General features: G+C 45.6%; 1 protein-coding gene across 4 annotated transcripts in view; it reads left to right on the top strand.

Moving 5' to 3' along the window:
* TCF20 (transcription factor 20) overlaps positions 1 to 23248 on the top strand; it is a 167681-nt gene that overhangs the window by 98156 nt on the left and 46277 nt on the right. For all 4 annotated transcript variants that reach the window (XM_067010320.1, XM_067010321.1, XM_059081019.2 and 1 more), the window contains one exon: positions 15271 to 20970. In XM_067010320.1, the coding sequence (XP_066866421.1) occupies positions 15307 to 20970 (5664 nt within the window). In that variant the 5' untranslated portion in view covers positions 15271 to 15306. The remainder of the gene's footprint in view (positions 1 to 15270; positions 20971 to 23248) is intronic.

Below are 23248 nucleotides of genomic sequence, written 5' to 3'. Positions count from 1 at the left end.
GTTGGCCAGCAGTGAGCAGTGTGGTTGGAAAGGAGAATTGCCCGTGCCCTCGTCAGATCTGTTACATGCTCTGCCTTGTGACACTGATCTCACTGTTTTCAGTTTTCTCCTTTCCAGGGTGTAAGCTTTTTCAAAAGGGCGGAATAGTTTTAGTCATCCCTGTATTCCCAGGCCTGGTAAAGAGCCCAGCACATAGTAGGTGCTATTTAAAAATAAATAAAATTGAACGACTGAATATTTGCTGTTTATGGAAATTATAGACTGGATATCCTGTTGTCCCCTCAAAGTCAGGGTCTAAAAATCCTAATCTCGTTTCTCTCCCCTCCCCCTTTCATTCTGCCCTCAGCTGTGAGGCCTTAAACAGGTCAGCCTCCCCTGTGCTTCCACAGCACTGTGTGCTTACCTCTCCATCCCATAATCATTTGTGTACACCTGTTTGGAATCACACTGCACAACCCTCACCAGCACATCTGGAGTCTAGCATGTCACCCTCCCTCAGCTCCGGGGATCACACATTGCCTTTCTTCCCCAGTAGCTGTTTCTTCTCTTCACTCTCCTTTTCTGGCTTCTTTTCCTCTTTCCCAGCCTCTAAATGTTGGAGTGATTAAGGGATCAATCCTACACATAATCCCTAGACCAGTGGCTTTAAACCTTTTTTGACCAAACTGCACACCAACCTGGTATACGCACACTGCATTCACTTATGCACCTAGACACTCAACGCCTGAAGCAGAAGTTTCATAAGAAAGTTCTCATACTTCATCTTACTCTGAGCCATGGACTCTGTTATTTTCTATTCTGTTCTATTTCATTTTTTTTAAGTACCGTTCATGACCCACTAAATTGATTTCACAACCTTCAGTTTGAAAAACTGCTGTGGGTGATCTCATCCACTCCTTTGGCTTTAAATACTATCTCTGTGCTGATGACCTTCCCATTTACATCTCCATCCCCACCTTTCCCCTGAGATCCAGACATGCCAGCTGTCTACCTGACATCTCCACTTGGACGTCACTAGGAATCTCAAAGTTAACATGTCCAGCAAAGCACTCTTGGTTTCCTTCAGTCTCTCCCCCTCCCTGCCTTGTCCTTCTCCATAAACGGTGCAGTGGTCACAGTTGCTCAGTAAGGGACGGTGCTGGAGTGTAAGCTCTCTGGACCTGGCGCTGCCGCCTGATGAGCTTTGAGGCCTTGGGCAGTTGCTGAACCTCTTTCTGCCTCACTGTCTTCATTTTAATAAAGTGGGGTTTTCAACTATACCTTCCTCCTGGGACTGTTGGGCAGACCGAATAGACTTTTACCTGTAAAGGACATAGAGCAGTGATTGGCACGTGGCTGCTGCTATTTGTCATCACTGTTGGGTCCCTCACATCCAGTTCTGATCCATTAGCTCTGACTTCAAAATATATCCTCTCTTTGGCCACACATCACCACCTCCATCAACACCACATCCATCTCTGGCCAACTTCTCTTACCCAGGCGACCAAAATAGCTTCTTAACTAACTCCCCGCTTCTGCCCTTGCGCCTCCCAAAGTCTGTTTTTCACAAAACAGCCAGAGTTGCCATTTGAGAATTGAAACCAGAGTATGTTGCTCTCTAGCTCAAACCCTGCAAAGCCTTCTAATAAAATCCAACATCTTTATGTGGCTTGAAAGGCCTTTCATCTGTACTTCTCAGACTTTCGCATGTATGTGACTCACTGTTGAGTGTGTTAACATGCGGATTCTGATTCTGTAGGTTCACGAGACCTGAGACTCTACATCTCCAACAAGAACCCAGAGGGCAGTACTGCTGGTCTGCAGACCCCATGATAACAAGGCCTGTGAGCTCAGGGTCCTTTCCTCTGGCTGCGCCTCCCTCTGTTCTCCCTGCACTTGGCCACGTTGGCCACTTTGTTGATCCTTTCACCAAGCGCTTTCCTGCCTCACCTCTGTGCTCCTTTCCACAGGTCTCTGCACAGCCTATCCCCTCACCTCCTTCCAGTCACACATCACCTCCTCAAGGAGGCTTTTCTTCCTGTGTAAACCATCCTGTTTAAATCCCACCCTTTCCCCTACACCCTTCTCTCTGTCCCCTTAGCCTCCCTTACTTCTCCCTAAGTGTTTCTTAGTTCCTGGTGTGTATTTATTTGTAATTGTTTTGTCTTTATTTGCTGTTTTCATGGAAGGTCAGGACTTGAGACTTGTTCATAGCTGTATCTCCAGAACCTAGAATCAGTGCCTGGAACGTGATAATTTGCTCAAATGTGTATTGAAAGATGAATATACATATGTGTAAATGTTTCTCCTGTTAGACATGGGCCCCTTGAGGGAAGGGACCTTCCTTACTCCTTTTTGCATTTTAGGTGTTTAGCCTGAATCCTCATTCTGGTCCTCTCATACCCCTCCTCACCCTCATAGCATCAGTCTTCAGTGATTGTTAGCTACTGTTTGCCACACTGTTCTGGGGGCTTTCAATAACCTTTTTTGTCTCATAACCAAACTTTTTTTATATAAGTAACACATGACTTTAGTCTTACTAAAAAAAAAATCAAACAAGTAAAAAGTTATTCCCCCCCTAGTTAATGTTTGGGTATGTATCCTTTTCAGCCATTTTCTAGACTTATTATTTTGAAATTTATCAGTAATAAAGGAAAAGATGGGACATGCTTCCAGTATCAGAAGTCTTCTTAGTGGAATAGTACACTGTATCTTTCACCTTATCAAGGGCAAACTCCAGGGCAGTTCTGTTCTACAGTTGAAGAAACTGAAGCTTAAGAAGTGAGTAATGTGCTCAAGATCTCACGAACAGTATGATGCAAAACCCAGTTCAGAATCTGACTGTGTCCGGGTTCAAAGTCCATGCATGCCCTTTCTGCTACATCATGCTGCCAGGAGCTGTGGGGACAGAGACAGGAGTGGTTGACTCACTGGAAGGAGGCTCCCAAAGAAGGGATGTTTGAGCAGGTCTTCACAGAAGCGTCTGAGTTAATCAGATGGTAGAAGTGGACAGAGAACAAGCATTCTAGACATGGTAACAGCTTGGGCAAAGACCTGAGATCTGAAGCACCTTTGGGGTATGGAGAGAAGTTCGGTGTCACTGGAGTAGGAGGTGTGAAATGAGGTCATGAAATGTGGAGCTGGAAATGCTGTTGGTGTCAGAAGCTGAAGGATCTTAAATTCCATGCTGTGAACTGTGGTGTTTCCTCAGACTGGTTAAGTGGGAAACCAGAATTTTGTTTATTTGCAAAATGTGTCAAACATACAGAAAAGCACAGAGTCTAATGGCACCTGTGTACCCATCACCCAGATTTAACAGATGTCACAGTTGGATCCTCCTGAGTACCTCCCTCCCTCCACTTAGAACCGTATTCCCAAACACCAGGCCTTTCTCATATGTATCATTTCTAAAATTTATCCATGTTCATACATACAGAACTAGTTTGGAATTTTTCCATTGTTAATTCATCTGATATAGTAAAAGGAATAAAAGCTTGATCCTACAAAATCACAAATACCCCCTCAGGCTGGTTTGACATGTCTCCATTAGGCTGAAAGTATATCCTGGCTTTCTGGCACGGTTGAAGTTATTATAGGCTTATACCTTGTACTTTGCCCCTTGGAGGATCAGCCATTTTTCTAAGAAGCCTGGGTTCCATTTAGTGAGGAATGGCATTTATAAACTCAAAACTGAATGTCAGGGGCTTCCCTGGTGGCGCAGTGGTTGAGAGTCCGCCTGCCGATGGAGGCGACACGGGTTCGTGCCCCGCTCCAGGAAGGTCCCACGTGCCGCGGAGCGGCTGGGCCTGTGAGCCATGGCCGCTGAGCCTGTGCGTCCGGAGCCTGTGCTCCGCAATGGGAGAGACCACAACAGTGAAAGGCCCGTGTACCGCAAAAAACAAAACAAAACTGAGTGTCAGCTTGGTTCCCTAGGATTATTAGCATTTTCTTCTAAAATTACAATGTCTGTGTGTGTGTGTGTGTGTGTGTGTGTGTGTGTGTGTGTGTGAGAGATGTTTAGCTTTCTAATTCACTTGGAGTTTATTTTTATGATTATCATGAGATGAGATCTAACACAATTATTTTTCTCGCTGAAAACTTACAGAAATGTAGCATGTTATCCCAATACTCTTTAATTTCTTTTAATTATAATTTAGAAAAAATTATGATACAGGTAGGACAGATATCTTCTGACTTTTCAGTTTCCCAGATTTTCTTGACTAGCTTCAAATGTTTTCTTTAATTGAGCTTCAGAATTCATTTATCAAAGCCTCACAGAGACAGTGGAGAGTCCTCTGGTTGAGGGGGTGATGGTGAGGAGACTTGAAGGATGAGGCTTTAGAGTTTGGGAGATTAGTTATGTTGAGCAAAATAAGTAAATTGATTAAGCAAGTATGTAAGTATATATTGAGGATAATGGGAGCCAGGTGTCTTAACTATCTGAGGAGGGAATTACAAACATGGAAAGATGGAAGGTTGGAAAGATCCTTGAGGGTGTTGGGTTGGATTTGGAGGTGTCAAGATGAATGCGTGGTTCTTAAACGTATATACAACTGTAGATGCAGAAGTACTTACAGGTGTGGGTGTTTGTGTACGTGCATAATATTTTCTAGCTAGAAACAGTGACATCCCAATAGCAATGAACAATCCTAGCACCCAGATCCTTGTTTCTAAATATTATCGTCCTCTAAAATGAATCAAGTGTCCTTGGAGAAATGGCTAGTTCCAGGGGTGGGGGTGGAGAAAGTAAATGATGAGCCTAAAACATCTTGTGCCAGGAAGTAAGGGAATGCTCAAGGAATGGAACATGTCAAAAGGATACAGGAGCCAGTTGAAGAGGTCTCCATTCGCCAAATGTGGATAGTTTGAGAATCAAATAGATGAATGAATACATGGGTGAGGAGGGAAAGTTCTGCCTGCTAATGATGGATAGAGAATCACCATTTGGCAACCATGCTAGAGGTGGTTGATTCACATGGGAGTCATCAATGAGTGGATGTTTGACAAAGAACAAGATGTTGGCATAATCTCAGGATTCTCCCATGAGATACTCAACCGGTTACAAAGGTAAAGTGGTAACTTTACAGTGGAGAAACCTGGCAGAGATGGGCTTAACCAGGTGAATGGGATTGACATCACCCACCACCAGTGGAGGGATGGCTTGCCATCCATCCCTGATGTGATACACTGAAAAGAGCACAGCATCACGTCTCTGATACTACTGCCAAGATAGCGGGACCTGAGCCTGGACATGCAAGTTGAGGACCATCCTACAGAATGAAAGGTCTATGCTCTGTTAAGGGCATGGAAGTCAGGAAAACACTGGGGAACTATTTCAGATTGGCGAGACACTGGTGAGACATGACAACTTGTATTCCTGGATGGGATCCTGGGCCAGAAAGAAAAAAGAAACGTTGTTGGGACAGGTAACAAAATTTGAATGGACTCTGTGGATTGGATTGGTGGTATAGTATGAATGTTGACTTCCTGGTGTGGAGGGTTTTATGCTGGTTATGCAGATGAATGTTCCTTTTTTTGGGAATGTACACTGGACTATTTAGAGGTGATGGGGCTTCATGTCTTCAGCCTGCTCTCAGAGAGGTCAGGAAGAAGCTAATAGGTATTTATACAGGGTATATATAGTCATCCCTCAGTATCTGCAAGGGAGTGGTTCCAGGACCCCCTCAGACACCAAAATCTGTGGATGCTCAAGTCCCTTATATAAAATGGCATAGTATTTGCATGTAAACTATGTACATCCTTCCATATATCATCTCTAGATTACTTACAACACCTAATACAATGTAAATGCTACATTACATACGCATAGTTATAAACTCAGTGTGAGCACTATATATTATAAATAGTTGCTGGGCAAGCAGCAGGTTCAAGCTGTGCTTTTTGTAACTTTCTGGAATTTTCCCCCCCAATATATTTGATCTGTGGTTGGTTGAATCTACAGACGCAGAGCCCATAGATAACAGAGGCTTGACTGTATAGGTAATGAATATGTATAGGTAGTGGAGCAAATGATATGAAATATTAACTAAAAAATAAAATGATATTATCAGTTGGGGGATCTTGTTGCTTTCCTGTACATGTGAAATTATTTCAAAATAAATTATTTTTTAAGACCCTACTGAGATTTTGACCAGAATGTTATTAGTTTTATAAACTGATCTGTGGAGACTTGACCTCTTTATGATACTGTGTCTTTTCATCTAGATATGTTATGTGTTTCCCTGGTGGGTTGGTTTATTTTGTTTTGTTTCTTGAGCTCTTCTTTGGAGTCCTTTGGTAAAGTTTATTTCGACATGTAGCTTTTGCCTACTTCTACTTTGGATTAGTCCTCTGGTATCTTTTTAATTTTGTTGCTATTATAAAATGAAGCCATTTTTGCCTATAAGTGGCAACACTGATTGCTTTCTGTGATCCTTTTTACCTGTGAAGGTTTAGAAATTATGTACTCATACAACCTTTAAGTGAGAAAAAAAATTAATAACATCTCAGAAGCCCTCAGGCTCAACAGTTAGGAAAAACCCACAGGGAGCCCCAGCTAGCTCCAGAGATACCACCAGCTCTACCCCTTTTCCAGAACTATTGGCCATCCTGCCCACAGTTGGGGTCATCTGGATTGATCTTGTGAATATGAGACAGGCAGCTATCTAATGGGAATGGGGTTGAGCCCCTTTGGCCTGTCCAGGAGAAGTTTATGGCATTTCCATGCAGTTACAGAAACATGTGGTAATAGGATGCTGTGGTCTCTTAGCTATTTGAGATTACGTCTAAAAATAGGGCTGCCCACTCTGGGGTGGAATTCAGCTGTTTTTAGGTCTAATTCTGAAAAATAGCTCAGAGAGCCTGTGTTTTCTGTATACGCACTCACTTGGGCACCACAGTGTATGTGGTGTTGGTGCCAGGTTTTCTAGAGCGAGGATTCCTGCCTGACATTGCCTTTCTCCCGCACCTGCCCCTGGGGTTGTAGGGTCTCCTCTGCCTTCCTTTTTCCCTTCTCAGTCAGGGAAGTGCTTTGCCCTCAGCATAACAAAGATATTTTTGAGATAGTGTGAGAGGTAATTTTAAGTGATTATTTTCTATGCAGGTATTAATGTCTATAGAAATGAAAATGCATCCACAATCCTGCCACCCTGAATAATAGAAGGGTTTTCATTTTTCCGTACTGTTTGGCCCTGGACCAAATGACTTCCAGATAGTTGTAACCATAGCACAGATATGGTTACTTTTCTTCATCTTAGTATATAAAATAAGCATTTCCTATGGTGCTAGAATCTTCACAGTTGTTTTCAATGAATATGTACTATTTCATTGAGTGAAAATACCATAATGTTTTTAATCATTTTCAAATGCTAAAAAGTTAGATTCTTGCCCATCTTTTTTGCTTATAGATATCACTGGAGTGAATATGTTGGTACCTTGGTTTTTACTTGGTTGTTTTGAGATTTCCTTAGGATAGAAATCTAGTAAATATTGATAGAATTACTGGGTCAAAAGATGTTAATATTTTTATTATCAAATTGCTTTTCCAAAGGGTTGTAATAATTTATGCTGCTTTTGCTATTGTTTGTACCAGCTTCACCCCAGCCTCACCAAGTGTCATATCATCTCTGCCTTTTTTCTTTTTTTAATTTAATAGCTATAACTTTGTGCTCCCACTTTTTGCCAGCATGTATTTGATCTTGGTTGAAGGTGGATGTTTTTTATAGCTTGCATGGTTAATACAGTACAGGTTTTGACCCTCAGAGCAAACTTGTTACATCTGTAGCACTCTGGTGGGTGTCTTTTCCTCTAGACAACTGACTTGCAAATTCTGAGTTGGTTCCTTAAACTGCTTTCTGGGCTCCCAAGCCAGGGACAGGCCAGCACCATCAGCACATTATCTTACTCTTAAGGCCTAATTGTACTAAGACACCTGTCAGCCACCAAGAAAGGTCTAGGCTCTGTTCATCTGCAAATATGATATAGAATATGAAATATCAAATCAAAACCTTGAGCAAATCTTTTTGCCTGATCTACTTAGGAAGAGTCCATGTTTGCACATATATAGAGCAAATAACATAAAACTATCCAGGTATAGAAAGTCAACTCAACTCTGGAAAATTTCAAGATTTCCTTCTGAAATAACCCCCAATCTGTCAAAGTCTTGCTGCTGTTTCACGGAAGGCTTCTGTCAGAAGTACAGGTTGGGTTCTGGGGTGGGCATTCCATATCCCACCTGTCTGTTTACTTTGAATGTTTTGCTTGTTTAACTTATCTGAGTCTCACTTGACAAAAAGGAGCGCTAATACTTGTTAGAGCATGGTGAGGATTAAATACATTAATATTTACGTAAAGCGCCTGGCGCAGTGTGTGGCTTGTGTTAGAGATGGAGGAAATAGGTGATAGCTGCAGTTATTGTCTAAGTGTGTTAGGATTTTTTTTTTTTTTTTTTCTTTTTCTGGCTGCGCTGCTAGGCATGTGGGATCTTTGTTCCCTGACCAGGGATCAAACCTGTGCCCCCTGCAGTGGAAGCGTGGAGTCTTAACCACTGGACCGCCAGGGAAGACCCAAAGTGTTAGGAATATTTGAAACCTGGATTTAAGTGCTCCTTGCTCAATTTGTGGTACAGTGAAAGAAGAGAAGGTGGGTTTTAGAACCAAAAGAATTTGAGTTATAGGATATCAGCTTCAGTTTATCCTAGAAGAGTGACTTTTGGCAAATTACATAATTTATCTGTTTTTTTTCCTCACCTATAAGTTGAAATATATGTAAAACTACCCAGTGCCTGACACACAGAATAAATGGTAGCTATTATCATCAATAGTGCGTACCTTTAGATAGTGGTTAAAGGCAAATGCACTTCACTATGTTTGTTTTTACTAACAGAGAAAAGCCAACAAATGACCTGCTTTCAGGAAGACTTGTGGAAAAGGTCACATTAAGATTCTGGGAACCATATGACCTGACTCAGTAGGAAGGAATTTGTGGACCTAGGGATGTTTCAGAGATGGCTTCAAGGTGAGGGCAGGACGATGGCCCAGAGCGGAGCAGGTTTGATTGAGAGGGTGGAGATGCGCAGAAATTGGGTTGGGAAGATGCCAGAGGGCTTCAAGGCGTGTGGGGAGGCAGTGCCGTCCAAACAGCAGCTGAAGAAAAGCTGTTCCAGGTGGTCGGTTCTGGCAGAGAGACCTTCTAGAGATGTTATTCTAGTCCAAGACAGATGAGAATGGCAGTGACAAGGCTGGGGAGGTAAAGGGCAAACCCAAGAGGTGGAAGAGTCACAGGATTAGGTAACAGCATAAATACAAAGAGTTAAAGGAAGAGATGAGTTTGAGGTGGTTCTAAAGCGTCTTGCTTAGGGAGGTCTGAGAGGTGATCGTGGTTCTCCTTGGGGATAGGAAGTTGGGTCAGTTGAGGAAAGAACATTTTTGTCCTTGAGAATGAGCTGGTGACTGCCTAAAAATGTATTTTGTCATCTTTATGGAAATTAGTCCAGCCACAGGTGACACTGCCTAGAGTCTTTACATGCAAAAGTGACTGTTCCGTCTCCCCACCACCACCAAAAGAGGGCTGGAGGCCTTGTCATTAAAACCATTACCATGTGGTTAATAAGTCCCGCACACCTGACCCACCCCATCCCTGGCGGTCAGAGTCCCAACCAATTTTGAATCCTGGGCATTTCTTTCTTCCTTGCAGCTTGGCTGTGCATTTTGTCTGACATTTATAGGTGTTTTGTTATGGGAGGATTTTTAGACCCTCTGGTATGTTGCGTGAAATAGAAGTCTCTCCCTCCCCAAGTGATAATATTCTACTCTGAAATCCTAGGAATGAGAGGAGAACTATATTAGTCAGGGGTCCTGGTGGGAAACAGATGGCACACTCAAACTGGGTAATTTAAGGAGCATTTAATTGTTTCATTCAGGCAAAAGGAAGCTTTCTATTCCAGGTATGAAGAGTTTTGATAGAGGAATTAAGGATTTTCCCAGATGTTGGAAGAACTGGGATTGGGAAGGTCAGGGAAGCTGCTCCCGATCATCTCACACTGAAACGCCCCAGCGAGTGGTTCTCGTGAGCTCAGGGGGAAGCCGCTTGTGAATCCATGTCTGCTGAGCCACCTCCGGGAGTATTACCCTCTCCTTTTCATCTGCCTTTCAAATCTTTCTTGTGCTCCTCTTTGTAAACTCTAACCCAGATTATGCTGGAAAAGGGGTTCTGGAAAGGTAGCTCCCAGGTTCTGATCTGCAGAGGAGAACTTAGAAAGAGGGTAGTCACATGCTGCTGAGTTGTCCACAATGCAGAACTGGGACTATTCACAAAGGGCAAGCAGGGACTGGGGACACCAGTGGAGAAAGTGGAGTCTCCTGGGCTAGCAGTAGCAGGAGGTGTTAGTATCCCTGGGCCTGGAAGGCAGGAGGAGGAAGCCGTTCCTTGAGCCTGGAGAAGGCGGCTGCTGAGGTTGCCCACCCGGGGCTTGGCCATTGGTGGGTCATCTCAGCCAGCCTCAGCCACTGCAGGGTGGGAGCCAGGAGGGTAAGTTCCTCCTCCTCACCCTCCTCCTGCCTCTTCCAGCCAACTGGACCAGAAGCCAGAGGGGCAGTGGAGCCTCTTGACAGTCCCTATGGTGCCCCCTCCCGGAGACGGTAGGATGGAGGTGGGTGAGGAGTAAGGTTAGAGGAAAAGCAGAATAATCTACCAGACAAGGGCCATAGCTAGAAGTATTTGTGTTGTTAACATCGTGAGGATTAAAGCATTTTTGCAAGGTAAGGGAGGACAGTAAGCAGAAAATCAAAGGTTAAACCTGAAATAAAAGAGGAAGCAGGTACTTGAAAAAGATCTCTCAAGGACACTGTCTTGAAGACAGTTTGGAAAACTTTGTGGAGAAGAGAATGGTTTGGGGAGTGGGATGATATTGGACACAAGGAGGAAGAAGGACAAAGAAGGCTAATGTTGGTTTTCTACAAGATGGCAAGGTCGTTGGCCCTGGGGTAGGGTGGGGAGTGCGGCTGCAGGGGGAAGCAGTGCTTGTAGTGAGGTCAGTGTGGACTCTGGATGATGGACCGTAGAACACATGAGGCCCTGTGTTCTGGACTTCACCAGTGCACCTCCATAGCCCTCCCGAAACCATTCAGAAGGTTAGGAAAATGGGAGAGAACCAGGAAAGGGAGAGTTGGGGAGGGAGGCAAGTGGGTAAACCTTTTTCATATTAGGTATAGAAATTCCTTATGGGTGACTTTGCTTCCTTTTAGAGTGTCAAATTTTCTTTACTGCATCTGTACTCATTCAAACGAGGAAATTCAGGCATTTGTCACTATTAATCATGAAGCTATAAAACTGATTACACTGATGCCCTGCTTTTCTTAAATGATGGGACAGTATTGGAATTATCTATTAGTAGCTTATTTTATACACTAATGCTAAAATTAGGACTTTGGGTTTACATTTTCAATTGCTGGTATACTTGGTTTTCCTAATTGCTTTACTTGGAAATACTAAGAAATGAACTTGCACCCACTTTCTGGTGATCAGATACTTCATGTGTACTGAGAGTATTTAACTTGACTAGTACCCCTGCAGGAGATATCTGGCTGTGGTTTTTTTTTCTTTTTTCATCTAGTCCGTAAACCAGAACAATAACAATAGGGAAGAGGCTGACATCATACAGGACTGGAAACCTCTGAGAAGGGCTGAGAGCACACCTCCGAAGGAACTGTACCCAAATCTGTCTCCCACTCTGGAGATGGGATTCTCTGAGGAGCCAGGCAGCAGGTGGCGGAGGCGGGAAGTGCTGATGTTACAGTGTTCTTTACTTCTTAGCAGCTCTTGCTGAGGAAAAATTTGGAGCAAGTGGCAACATTGTTTATACACTCATTTTTCAGAAGACTGATTTTATTTACAGAAGGATTAATTAAACAACATGTAAGATGTTTATTTATGGAGAGATGATCTCTCAAGGAAGCTTTCCATTAAACTGCCAGATTTAGTCTTTTTGTTCTATTTAGCCCATCAGCTGCCTTTTATCATGTAGAGAAAGCCATTGGCATTAAGAGCTAGGGTAGAAGGACACCACGAACAGGAAAAATACCTGTGTGGACAGAATTGGTCCTGACAGTCTTAGTTCCTAAGGTGGTTACTGACTTACCCTGAGTGGCTTAGTGGGGGGGTCCTTGTGAGAGGGGAATAGAGAAGCACATAACTTCAAAGTATTGTTGGTAGGGTCATCCACTTTCAAGGCTGACCTCTGACAGGACAAGTGGCAGTTGTCACTGACTGCATATTAGATCCTCTGGGTACTGCAGTGTTAGGAACGTGGCCTGAAGGTGCAGGCTGCCAGGCCAGCCTTGTGAACTCTGTGCCTCAGTTTCCTCATCTGGAAGATGAGGATAATGATTTTGTGAGGATTCAGTGAGTCTCTGCTTGTAAAGTGCTGGTACAGTATCAAGCACTACAGTAAGCACTCCAGTAGGAGTTATCTGTTGCCCAGCAGATTCACTGGAACACAGAAAATAGCTGTCTGTTGCACAGGCATTTTGAAGAGTCTGAGAAGATTCTGAGATTATTTGTACTTGAATGTTTTTTTGTTGTTGTTGTTGTTGGTTTTGCGGTACGCGGGCCTCTCAGTGTTGTGGCCTCTCCCGTTGTGGAGCGCAGGCTCAGCCGCCATGGCTCATGGGCCTCGCCGCTCAGCGGCATGTGGGATCTTTCCGGACCGGGGCAGGAACCCGTGTCCCCTGCATCAGCAGGCGGATTCTCAACCACTGCGCCACCAGGGAAGCCCTGTACTTGAATGTTTAAAGGTGACTTTGGGTCATGTGATTATATAATCAAACTTAATATCCAAGTAGTAGACTCTTGTCTAGCTATTTAGACTTAAGATAGTTCAGGAAGAAGTGGGTCAAGCTTTCAGAGTTCAGAGTTACTGACCATCTTCAGCTGTGGTCCATGTTTAATTTCTGCAGTCTCCTCACAGCTCTCATGTGGACTTAAGTTGGGTTTTTTCCCTCTGGAATTGGATAATTTTACAGGCAGGATCTTAAGCATCATCTAGCTCTGCTTTCAGATCAGTCATATTCTATTTTCTCTTCCTGCACTTCTCTCATCTCACTGCCACACCACCACCTCTGAGTATGGAAGTTCTAGCCTGGTTCTCTGAGGCTTGCTTCTTGTGCATTTACTGGTTTACAGAATGCCTGCTATGTGCTCCTTACTGTTTTTTTTTTTTTTTTTTTTTTTCGCTGCAACACGCAAGAGGTTTATTAGGAGCCGGTGCACCGGGGTTCCTTGGTCCTCACGCAGGAGGCCGAAGAGGAACCCCTCCTTACTGTTTTAATGACAGGAGGATTACAGCAAGGCACCAAGTTTCTGCCCTTGGAAGTTCATGTTCTATTGGGGACAGGGGACAGATAGTATAGATGTAGTGCATATGTACCTGTTGGGAATAAATACTGGGGAGGAAACAAGGCAGGGGAATCAGGAAGGCCCAAGTGAGGGTGTGGAGTTAGCTGTTTTTTAATAGGATGGGCCAGGGGAAGGCCCAGCTCGTTCCTGGAAGGAAGTAAAGGGGCACGCCGTGTGCCTCTGGAGGAGGAGCATCACCGGCAGGAGCAGAGTTGCTGTGTAGAAATGCTCGTGGCCTGGCCCAGAGGCAAGGAGACAGCAGAACTAGGGCAGAGGGTGGCAGAGGAGGATGTCAGAGAAGTTAGGGGGTGGGGGGCGGGCCTCCCAGACCAGCTTCACTTGCGATGAAATGGGGAGCCACTGCAGGGCTTGGAGATACGGCATCCAGCTTACCAACTTACCTTTTAAAAGAATCACTGACTTTCCTGCCGGCAATTTCTTTCTCAGCTCCCCTGAGAGGGAATTAAGGAAGTAGATTCATAAGCCATTGTAGGAAAACTTTGTCTTAACTTAACCTAGCCCATGTGAGTTTTGTAATTTCTTTTTTGAATAATTGATTTTAATGTCATCTGGAGCAGTTTGACCTTGTCTTATTCATCTCTGACTCTGAGGAGACAGGCCCAGGCAAAAGGTGTAAAACAGAGAGCTAGCGGGAACCTGCGGTACAGCACAGGGGGCTCAGCTCGGTGCTCTGTGATGACCTAGAGGGGCGGGAGGGGGGGTGGGGGGGAGGGAAGACCTAGAGGGAGGGGATAGATATACACATAGAGGTGATTCACTTCACTGTACAGCAGAAACTAACACAGCATTGTAAAGCAGTTATACTCCAATTAAAAAAAAAACAGCTCTTGATTAATTGTTTAAGAGGAGTATTATATTACATGAGAATTACATTAGCAAAGGTAATGAAAAGTGTTGACCCAATCAGATGACTTTGGGAAGAGTCTTGGTCCTAGGCTTGGTGAATTCTGATTTTCCTCTATATCTTTTGCTGTTCTCCTGTGTGACTGAATTCCCTCTTTCATAGGAATGGCCAATAATAACTTTGTGAATACTAGATTGGCAAGTCAAAAACTACATGGGGGTTAGAGATGCTAAAACTTCTTGCAAACCTCCGGAAAGAATCTGGACGAATAATCACTGCTACTTTGGCTTATGATGCCTAGCCCTTTGTACCTGGGAGTTGAGGATGGGGGCAGGTGGTGGGGCTTGGACGTTCTTATGTGTCGAGAAGAGGTTAACCCCTAAGATTGTATAGCTGACTGAAGAAATAAGGAATCATGCAGTGTTAAGAGTTGAGTGTCCCAGGGTCACCCATCATCACAGGTTGTTGGTAATTATAGTAAACCTGCAGTCACATGCATTAGGATATAAGGAGCTGACTTCTGTTCTCAGGCCAGTTCCATTTCTCAAAGTCGGGGAGGGGAGTAAGTGCCTCATCATTATGTGAGACTCTCGGTTCAATAATCAGTCTAATAATACATGAAACAAACTAAATGAAAGTGTTTTTTTCTCACTCCTTCACCCACCATAACTGGAAGACTTTAAAAAAATTGTTGGATTTTTTATTGACAATAATAATATAGCCCCATATTTAACCCAGTTGAATTTTGGGGGCTCATTTATCTAATAGTGAGGTTTTTACTGTATTGAATTTGTATTTACCCAGAATGTTTCTTTTCATACTACCATAGACTTCTGCCTCACTCTTATGGATGTTTCTCTGCTTATTTGCAGCTTCAGAAATGGATAGGATAAGAAATAAAGCAGATGAAATTCAAACCAGTTAAATGCATCTGGGCATCTGAATTTTCATGTCCCCTCCATCTCGAAACTTGATTTTATTTGTACTGAGGAGATGCATGTCTAATACTCGTGGTTTTTTTCTTCCATTTCCAGGAGGGCTGTTGGCCTGCTGCGGTGCTGCTGAACAGTATGCAGTCCTTCCGGGAGCAAAGCAGTTACCACGGAAACCAGCAGAGCTACCCACAGGAGGTACACGGCTCATCCCGGATAGAAGAGTTCAGCCCTCGCCAGGCCCAGATGTTCCAGAATTTTGGGGGTGCAGGTGGCGGTAGTGGTGGCAGTGGCAGCAGCAGTGGTGGTGGACGGCGAGGAACAGCGGCTGCTGCTGCAGCAGCAGCAATGGCTAGCGAAACCTCCGGCCATCAGGGCTACCAGGGTTTCAGGAAAGAGGCTGGAGACTTTTACTACATGGCAGGCAGCAAAGACCCCGTGGCAGCCGGAACCCCGCAGCCTGCTCAGCGAAGGCCTTCTGGGCCTGTGCAGAGCTATGGACCCCCCCAGGGGAGCAGCTTTGGCAATCAGTATGGGAGTGAAGGTCACGTGGGCCAGTTTCAAGCACAGCACTCTGCCCTTGGTGGCGTGTCTCATTATCAGCAGGATTACACAGGACCTTTCTCTCCAGGGAGCGCTCAGTACCAGCAGCAGCCTTCCAGCCAACAGCAGCAGCAAGTGCAGCAGTTGAGACAGCAGCTTTACCAGTCCCATCAGCCTCTGCCGCAGGCCACTGGCCAGCCAGCGTCCGGCTCATCCCACATGCAGCCGATGCAGCGGCCCTCAACTCTGCCAGCCTCTGCCACTGGTTACCAGTTAAGAGTGGGTCAGTTTGGCCAACACTACCAGTCTTCTGCTGCGACCTCCTCCTCCTTCCCTTCACCACAGCGTTTCAGCCAGTCTGGACAGAGCTATGACGGCAGTTACAGTGTGAATGCTGGATCCCAGTACGAAGGACATAATGTGGGTTCCAATGCACAGGCTTATGGAACACAATCGAATTACAGCTATCAGCCTCAATCTATGAAGAATTTTGAACAGACGAAGATTCCACAAGGGACCCAGCAGGGGCAGCAGGGGCAGCAGGGGCAGCAGGGGCAGGGGCAGCAGCCGCCTCCTCCTCAGCATGTGATGCAGTATACCAACACTGCCACCAAGCTGCCGCTGCAGAGCCAGGTGGGGCAGTACAGCCAGCCCGAGGTTCCTGTGAGGTCCCCCATGCAGTTTCACCAGAACTTCAGCCCCATTTCTAACCCTTCCCCAGCTGCCTCTGTGGTTCAGTCTCCAAGCTGTAGCTCTACCCCATCTCCTCTTATGCAGAGTGGGGAGAATCTCCAATGTGGGCAAGGCAATGTGCCAATGGGTTCCAGAAACAGAATTCTACAGTTAATGCCTCAACTCAGCCCAACCCCATCAATGATGCCCAGTCCTAATTCTCATGCTGCAGGCTTCAAAGGGTTTGGACTAGAAGGGGTGCCAGAAAAGCGGCTGACAGATCCTGGGTTGAGTAGTTTGAGTGCCCTGAGTACCCAAGTGGCCAATCTTCCTAATACTGTTCAACACATGCTACTTTCCGATGCCCTGACACCTCAGAAGAAGACCTCCAAGAGGCCTTCTTCATCTTCTAAGAAAGCAGACAGCTGCACAAACTCCGAAGGCTCCTCACAGGCTGAAGAACAACTGAAGTCCCCTATGGCAGAGTCACTGGATGGAGGCTGCTCCAGCAGTTCTGAGGATCAAGGTGAGAGGGTGAGGCAGCTAAGTGGCCAGAGCACCAGTTCTGACACCACCTACAAGGGTGGAGCCTCAGAGAAAGCAGGCTCCTCACCAGCACAAGTCACTCAGAATGAAGCCCCCAGACTCAGTGCCAGTCCTGTAGCCAGAGAAGAGACCGCCTCGCCAGGTGCTAAGGACATGCCATTGTCATCCGAGGGCAACCCAAAAGTCAGTGAGAAGACGGTTGGGGTGATTGTCTCCCGGGAAGCTATGACAAGTCGGGTAGAAAAACCTGGTGGGCAAGAAAAAGGCTCCCAAGAGGATGATCCTGCAGCCACTCAAAGGCCACCCAGCACTGGCGGGGCAAAGGAAACCAGTCATGCGTCACTTCCACAGCCAGAGCCTCCAGCAGGAGGAAATAAAGGAAACAAAAATGGAGATAATAACTCCAACCACAATGGAGAAGGCAACGGCCAGAGCGGGCACTCCACAGGGGGCTCTGGTTTTATAGGCAGAACTGAGCCTAGCAAATCTCCTGGAAGCTTGCGCTATAGTTACAAAGATAGCTTTGGGCCAGCCGTGCCGAGAAACGTCAGTGGCTTTCCTCAGTTTCCTACAGGACAAGATAAGGGGGACTTCACTGGCCATGGGGAGCGAAAGGGTAGGAATGAGAAGTTCCCTAGCCTCCTGCAGGAGGTGCTTCAGGGTTACCACCACCACCCTGACAGGAGGTATTCTAGGAGTACTCAGGAGCACCAGGGCATGGCCGGCGGCCTAGAAGGAGCCACAAGGCCTAACGTGTTGGTTAGTCAGTCCAATGAATTAGCTAGCAGGGGCCTTTTGAACAAAAGCATTGGTTCCCTGTTAGAAAATCCCCATTGGGGCCCCTGGGAAAGGAAATCAAGTGGCTCGGCTCCTGAAATGAAACAGATCAATTTGGCTGACTATCCAATTCCCAGAAAGTTTGAAATAGAGCCTCAGTCATCAGCCCATGAGCCTGGGGGTTCCCTCTCTGAAAGAAGATCAGTGATCTGTGATATTTCTCCACTAAGACAGATTGTCAGAGACCCGGGGGCTCACTCACTGGGACACATGGGTGCCGACACCAGACTTGGGAGGAATGAACGTCTCAATCCAAGTTTAAGTCAGTCGGTCATTCTTCCAGGTGGGTTGGTGTCCATGGAAACAAAGCTGAAATCGCAGAGTGGGCAGATAAAAGAGGAAGACTTTGAACAATCCAAGTCCCAAGCTAGTTTCAACAACAAGAAATCTGGAGACCACTGCCACCCTACTAGCATCAAGCATGAGTCTTACCGAGGCAACGCCAGCCCTGGAGCAGCTACCCATGATTCCATCTCAGACTATGGCCCACAGGACGGCAGACCCACGCCAATGCGGCGAGTCCCTGGCCGAGTTGGTGGTCGGGAGGGCATGAGGGGTCGTTCCCCTTCTCAGTATCATGACTTTTCAGAAAAATTGAAGATGTCTCCTGGGAGGAGCAGAGGCCCAGGGGGAGACCCTCATCACATAAACCCACATATGACCTTCTCAGAGAGAGCCAACAGGAGTTCTTTGCACACTCCCTTCTCTCCCAACTCAGAAAGCCTGGCCTCTGCTTATCACACAAACACTCGCGCTCATGCTTATGGGGACCCTAATGCAGGTTTGAATTCTCAGCTCCATTACAAGAGGCAGATGTATCAACAGCAACAAGAGGAATATAAGGACTGGAGCAGCAGTTCTGCTCAGGGAGTGATCGCTGCGGCTCAGCACAGGCAGGAAGGACCCCGCAAGAGTCCAAGGCAGCAGCAGTTTCTTGACCGAGTACGGAGCCCCCTGAAGAATGACAAAGATGGCATGATGTATGGCCCACCGATGGGGACTTACCATGACCCCAGCGGTCAGGATGGTGGGCGCTGCCTCATGTCTAGTGATGGTCTTTCTAACAAAGGCATCGAATTGAAGCACGGCTCCCAGAAGTTACAACAAGAATCTTGTTGGGATCTTTCTCGGCAAACTTCTCCAGCCAAAAGCAGCGGTCCTCCAGGAATGTCCAGTCAAAAAAGGTACGGACCACCCCATGAGAGCGACGGACATGGGCTAGCTGAGTCTACACAGTCATCCAAACCTAGTAATGTTATGCTAAGGCTTCCAGGTCAAGAGGATCATTCTTCTCAAAATCCCTTAATCATGAGGAGGCGTGTCCGTTCTTTTATCTCTCCCATTCCCAGTAAGAGACAGTCACAAGATGTGAAGAACAGTAACGCCGAAGATAAAGGGCGCCTCCTTCACCCGTCAAAAGAAGGTGCTGATAAAGCCTTCAATTCCTATGCCCATCTTTCTCACAGCCAGGAGATCAAGTCCATCCCTAAGAGAGAATCCTCCAAGGACCTTCCAAGTCCAGATGGTAGAAACTGCCCTGCTGTTACCCTCACAAGTCCTGCTAAGACCAAAATACTGCCCCCACGGAAAGGACGGGGGTTGAAATTGGAAGCTATCGTTCAGAAGATCACATCCCCAAACATTAGGAGGAGTGCATCCTCGAACAGTGCGGAGGCTGGGGGAGACACAGTTACTCTCGATGACATCCTGTCTCTGAAGAGTGGCCCTCCTGAAGGTGGGAGTGGTGCTGTTCAGGATGCCGAGATGGAGAAGAGAAAAGGTGAGGTGGTGTCTGACCTGGTCTGTCCAACAAACCAGGAGTTGAGCATAGAAAAGCCTCTTGCACGGTCTTCGGAGGAGTGGCGCGGCAGTGGGGACGACAAGGTGAAGACCGAGGCACACCCAGACACGGCTGCTGCTGGGAAGGAGCCCCCTGGGGCCGCGACATCCGCAGCCTCACAGAGGCCTGGGAGTCACCAGGGGAGACCAGATGGTTCCCTGGGCGGGACAGCACCTTTAATCTTTCCCGACTCAAAGAATGTACCTCCAGCGGGCTCATTGGCTCCTGAGGCAAACCCCAAGGCTGAAGAGAAAGAGAACGATGCAGTGACGATTTCCCCCAAACAGGAGGGTTTCCCCCCAAAGGGTTACTTCCCATCAGGAAAGAAGAAGGGGAGACCCATTGGTAGTGTGAATAAGCAAAAGAAACAACAGCAGCCACCACCTCCACCCCCTCAGCCCCCTCAGATACCAGAAGGTTCTGCAGATGGAGAGCCAAAGCCAAAAAAGCAGCGGCAAAGGAGGGAGAGAAGGAAGCCTGGGGCGCAGCCAAGGAAGCGGAAAACCAAACAAGCAGTTCCCATCGTAGAGCCCCAAGAACCTGAGATCAAGCTGAAGTATGCCACTCAGCCACTGGATAAAACTGATGCCAAGAACAAGTCTTTTTTCCCTTATATCCACGTAGTAAATAAGTGTGAACTTGGAGCCGTTTGTACAATCATCAATGCTGAGGAAGAAGAACAGACCAAATTGGTGAGGGGTCGGAAGGGTCAGAGGTCCCTGACCCCTCCCCCCAGCAGCACTGAAAGCAAGGTGCTCCCAGCTTCATCTTTTATGCTGCAGGGACCTGTCGTGACAGAGTCTTCTGTTATGGGGCACCTGGTTTGCTGTCTGTGTGGCAAGTGGGCCAGTTACCGGAACATGGGTGACCTCTTTGGACCCTTTTATCCCCAAGATTATGCAGCCACTCTCCCCAAGAATCCGCCTCCTAAGAGGGCCACAGAGATGCAGAGCAAAGTTAAGGTACGGCACAAAAGCGCTTCAAATGGCTCCAAGACGGACACTGAGGAGGAGGACGAGCAGCAGCAGCAGAAGGAGCAGAGGAGCCTGGCCGCCCACCCCAGGTTTAAGCGGCGACACCGCTCGGAAGACTGTGGTGGAGGCCCCCGGTCCCTGTCCAGGGGGCTCCCTTGTAAAAAAGCAACCACCGAGGGCAGCAGCGAAAAGACTGTTTTGGACTCAAAGCCCTCCGCGCCCACCACTTCAGAAGGTGGCCCCGAGTTGGAGTTACAAATCCCTGAACTACCTCTTGACAGCAATGAATTTTGGGTCCATGAGGGTTGTATTCTCTGGGCCAATGGAATCTACCTGGTCTGTGGCAGGCTCTATGGCCTGCAGGAAGCGCTGGAAATAGCCAGAGAGATGGTGAGTACGAGAAATCCCTTACCAGTTGCTCTTTTTGTTACTTCTTTTTGATTCCTTTTCTTCCACCTTCACTTGTTTCAGCTGTATTTTTTGTTCTTTCATATCACATGGTGATTCCTCCAAATTAAAGCCCCTAAGCTCATGTACAACACAAGGAATATAGCCAGTGCTTTATAACAACCATAAGTGGAGTATAACATTTAAAAATTGTGAATCACTATGTTGTACACCTGTAACGTACAGAATATGGTACATCAACTATACTTCAATTAAAAAACAATAATAAAGCTCCTAGACCCAAATAACAGACAGAAAATTAAGTAATTTGGACATTTGTTTCACTTTTTACTTTTATCAGCAATATGTGTTCACAGGTTACAGGGTCATGCTACTGTCCTCCAGCTCATTAAAACAAACGTCCTTGCTTCACCCCTTCTCAAACCTGATTGCTCTGCCAGTTTCCCGTGTTTCTAAACGATAAGTTTTTACTGCTACTTGTGTTATCTATGGATCTTTTTTCCCATTTTTCAACATCTGACTCTGTAATACTTATGAAATATATACTATGGTATAACTTCTTTCTTTTAAAACTCTTCACTTCTCTAGAATTATTAATTCATGTTTTTATTTGCTTTTTATTTTCTTGGACCACATCTTTCCAGTCCAAACGGCTCCTTCCAAGGGGGTTTTTGTTCTTCAGGTCTTTTTTTTTTTTTTTTTTAATTGGGGTATGGTTGTTTTACAATGTTGTGTTAGTTTCTACTGTACAGCGAAGTGGAGTTCCCTATGCTATACAGCAGGTTCTCATTAGTTATCTACTTTATACCTATTAGTGCATATGTGTCAGGTCTCTCACATAACTTTTCCTGGGGCGTTCATCATCACCATCGTCATCATTTACTTCTTGCCTCTGTGGAATGCTGTTACCTTACCCATGTCTTTACCTTACTTAGTCTGGGCCCTCATTTAATGGAGTGCATCATCCTTTAGTATTTTCCTGAGAAAAAGGATGCTTGGGAGGTAAATGCATTCAGATCTTATGTATCTGGACGTCTTTATCCCATCCTCACGTTTGATGGAGGGTTGGTTGGGTATAGAATCTAGTTGCCTCTCACTGTCTTGCAGTCATGCTTCCTGACCTGTCCTCTACCTCCTAGTGTTGCAGTCGACAGGACTGGAACCACTCTGATTTTCAGGCCCTAATATGTGTTGAGTCTTTCTCCTCTGGAAGTTTAAGGATCTTCTCATTTCCCTAGAGTTCTGAAATCTCAAATGATAAGGCCTTGATGTTGGCCTTTTCTTGCCATCTGTAACTCATGGCTGTCAGATCAGGAAGTTTATGTGTTATTTCTTTGATAATTTCCTTCCCTCTGTTTTCTCTGTTCTCTCCTTCTGGAATTCCCATTAATTAGGAATTGTACCTCCTGGATTGATCTTCTGGCTTTGTCTTTTCTTTCCTATTCTGTGATCTTTCTCTCTTTTTGTTCTGATTTCTCCATGCTTTCTACAACTTTATCATCTCATCAACCTTTTATTTATTTATTTTCATTTCTGATATTTTCAACAACTTTCTCTTCTCTGAATATCCCTCTGTGGGGACAGTTACCTGGTTAAACTGGGTTGAGTAAGGGACCTAACTCCTCATACAGGCTTTGAGCTAATGTTCTGGTTTCCAGCCCCACCTTGTACCCCCCACTTGCTGAGACACTTGTGCTTCCCAGACTCTGTGCCACAAGGTGGCTGGCTTTCTAGTGGCTCCTCCCTTGCACTCTCCCCTCTTCTTCCCTTCAGTCTGCTGAAGCACTTCCTCTGTTTTATTTCCGGTTTCCAGAATTTGGATATCTCCTGTGTGTTGTTTGTTTCCCCTCCCATTCTTCATGTCCTCATGAGTTTATAAGTTTATCCCTTTATTTTTGTGGAAAGGAAACAGATGTGTAAATGTATGTTCAGTCTGTGATGTTTAATCAGATGAGAGTTTTTTGTGTTGATTTGTATTTAAAACTTTCCATGTTTGACAGATGTACAGATGACTTTCAGTCATAATTAATAAGGGTTTTATCAGCCAGGATCATAGTATTCTTGGACATTTCATACTGTTCTCTCCTCCCCACTACATCTTCCCCACAAAGCACTGTATTTTATCATTGCATTATCCCCAGAATTTATAACAGTGTCTGATGAAAAGGAAATGCTTGTAAACTATAGTCCAAAATGTAATTAATGTGAAATTCACATATATTTTAAGTTAGAACACTCTAATTCAGCCACACAAGGAGTT

This window comes from Kogia breviceps, chromosome 12 (genome assembly GCF_026419965.1).
Source record: "Kogia breviceps isolate mKogBre1 chromosome 12, mKogBre1 haplotype 1, whole genome shotgun sequence".
Classification (NCBI taxonomy): Eukaryota; Metazoa; Chordata; class Mammalia; order Artiodactyla; family Physeteridae; genus Kogia; species Kogia breviceps.
This window is presented reverse-complemented; position numbering and strand designations above follow the sequence as displayed.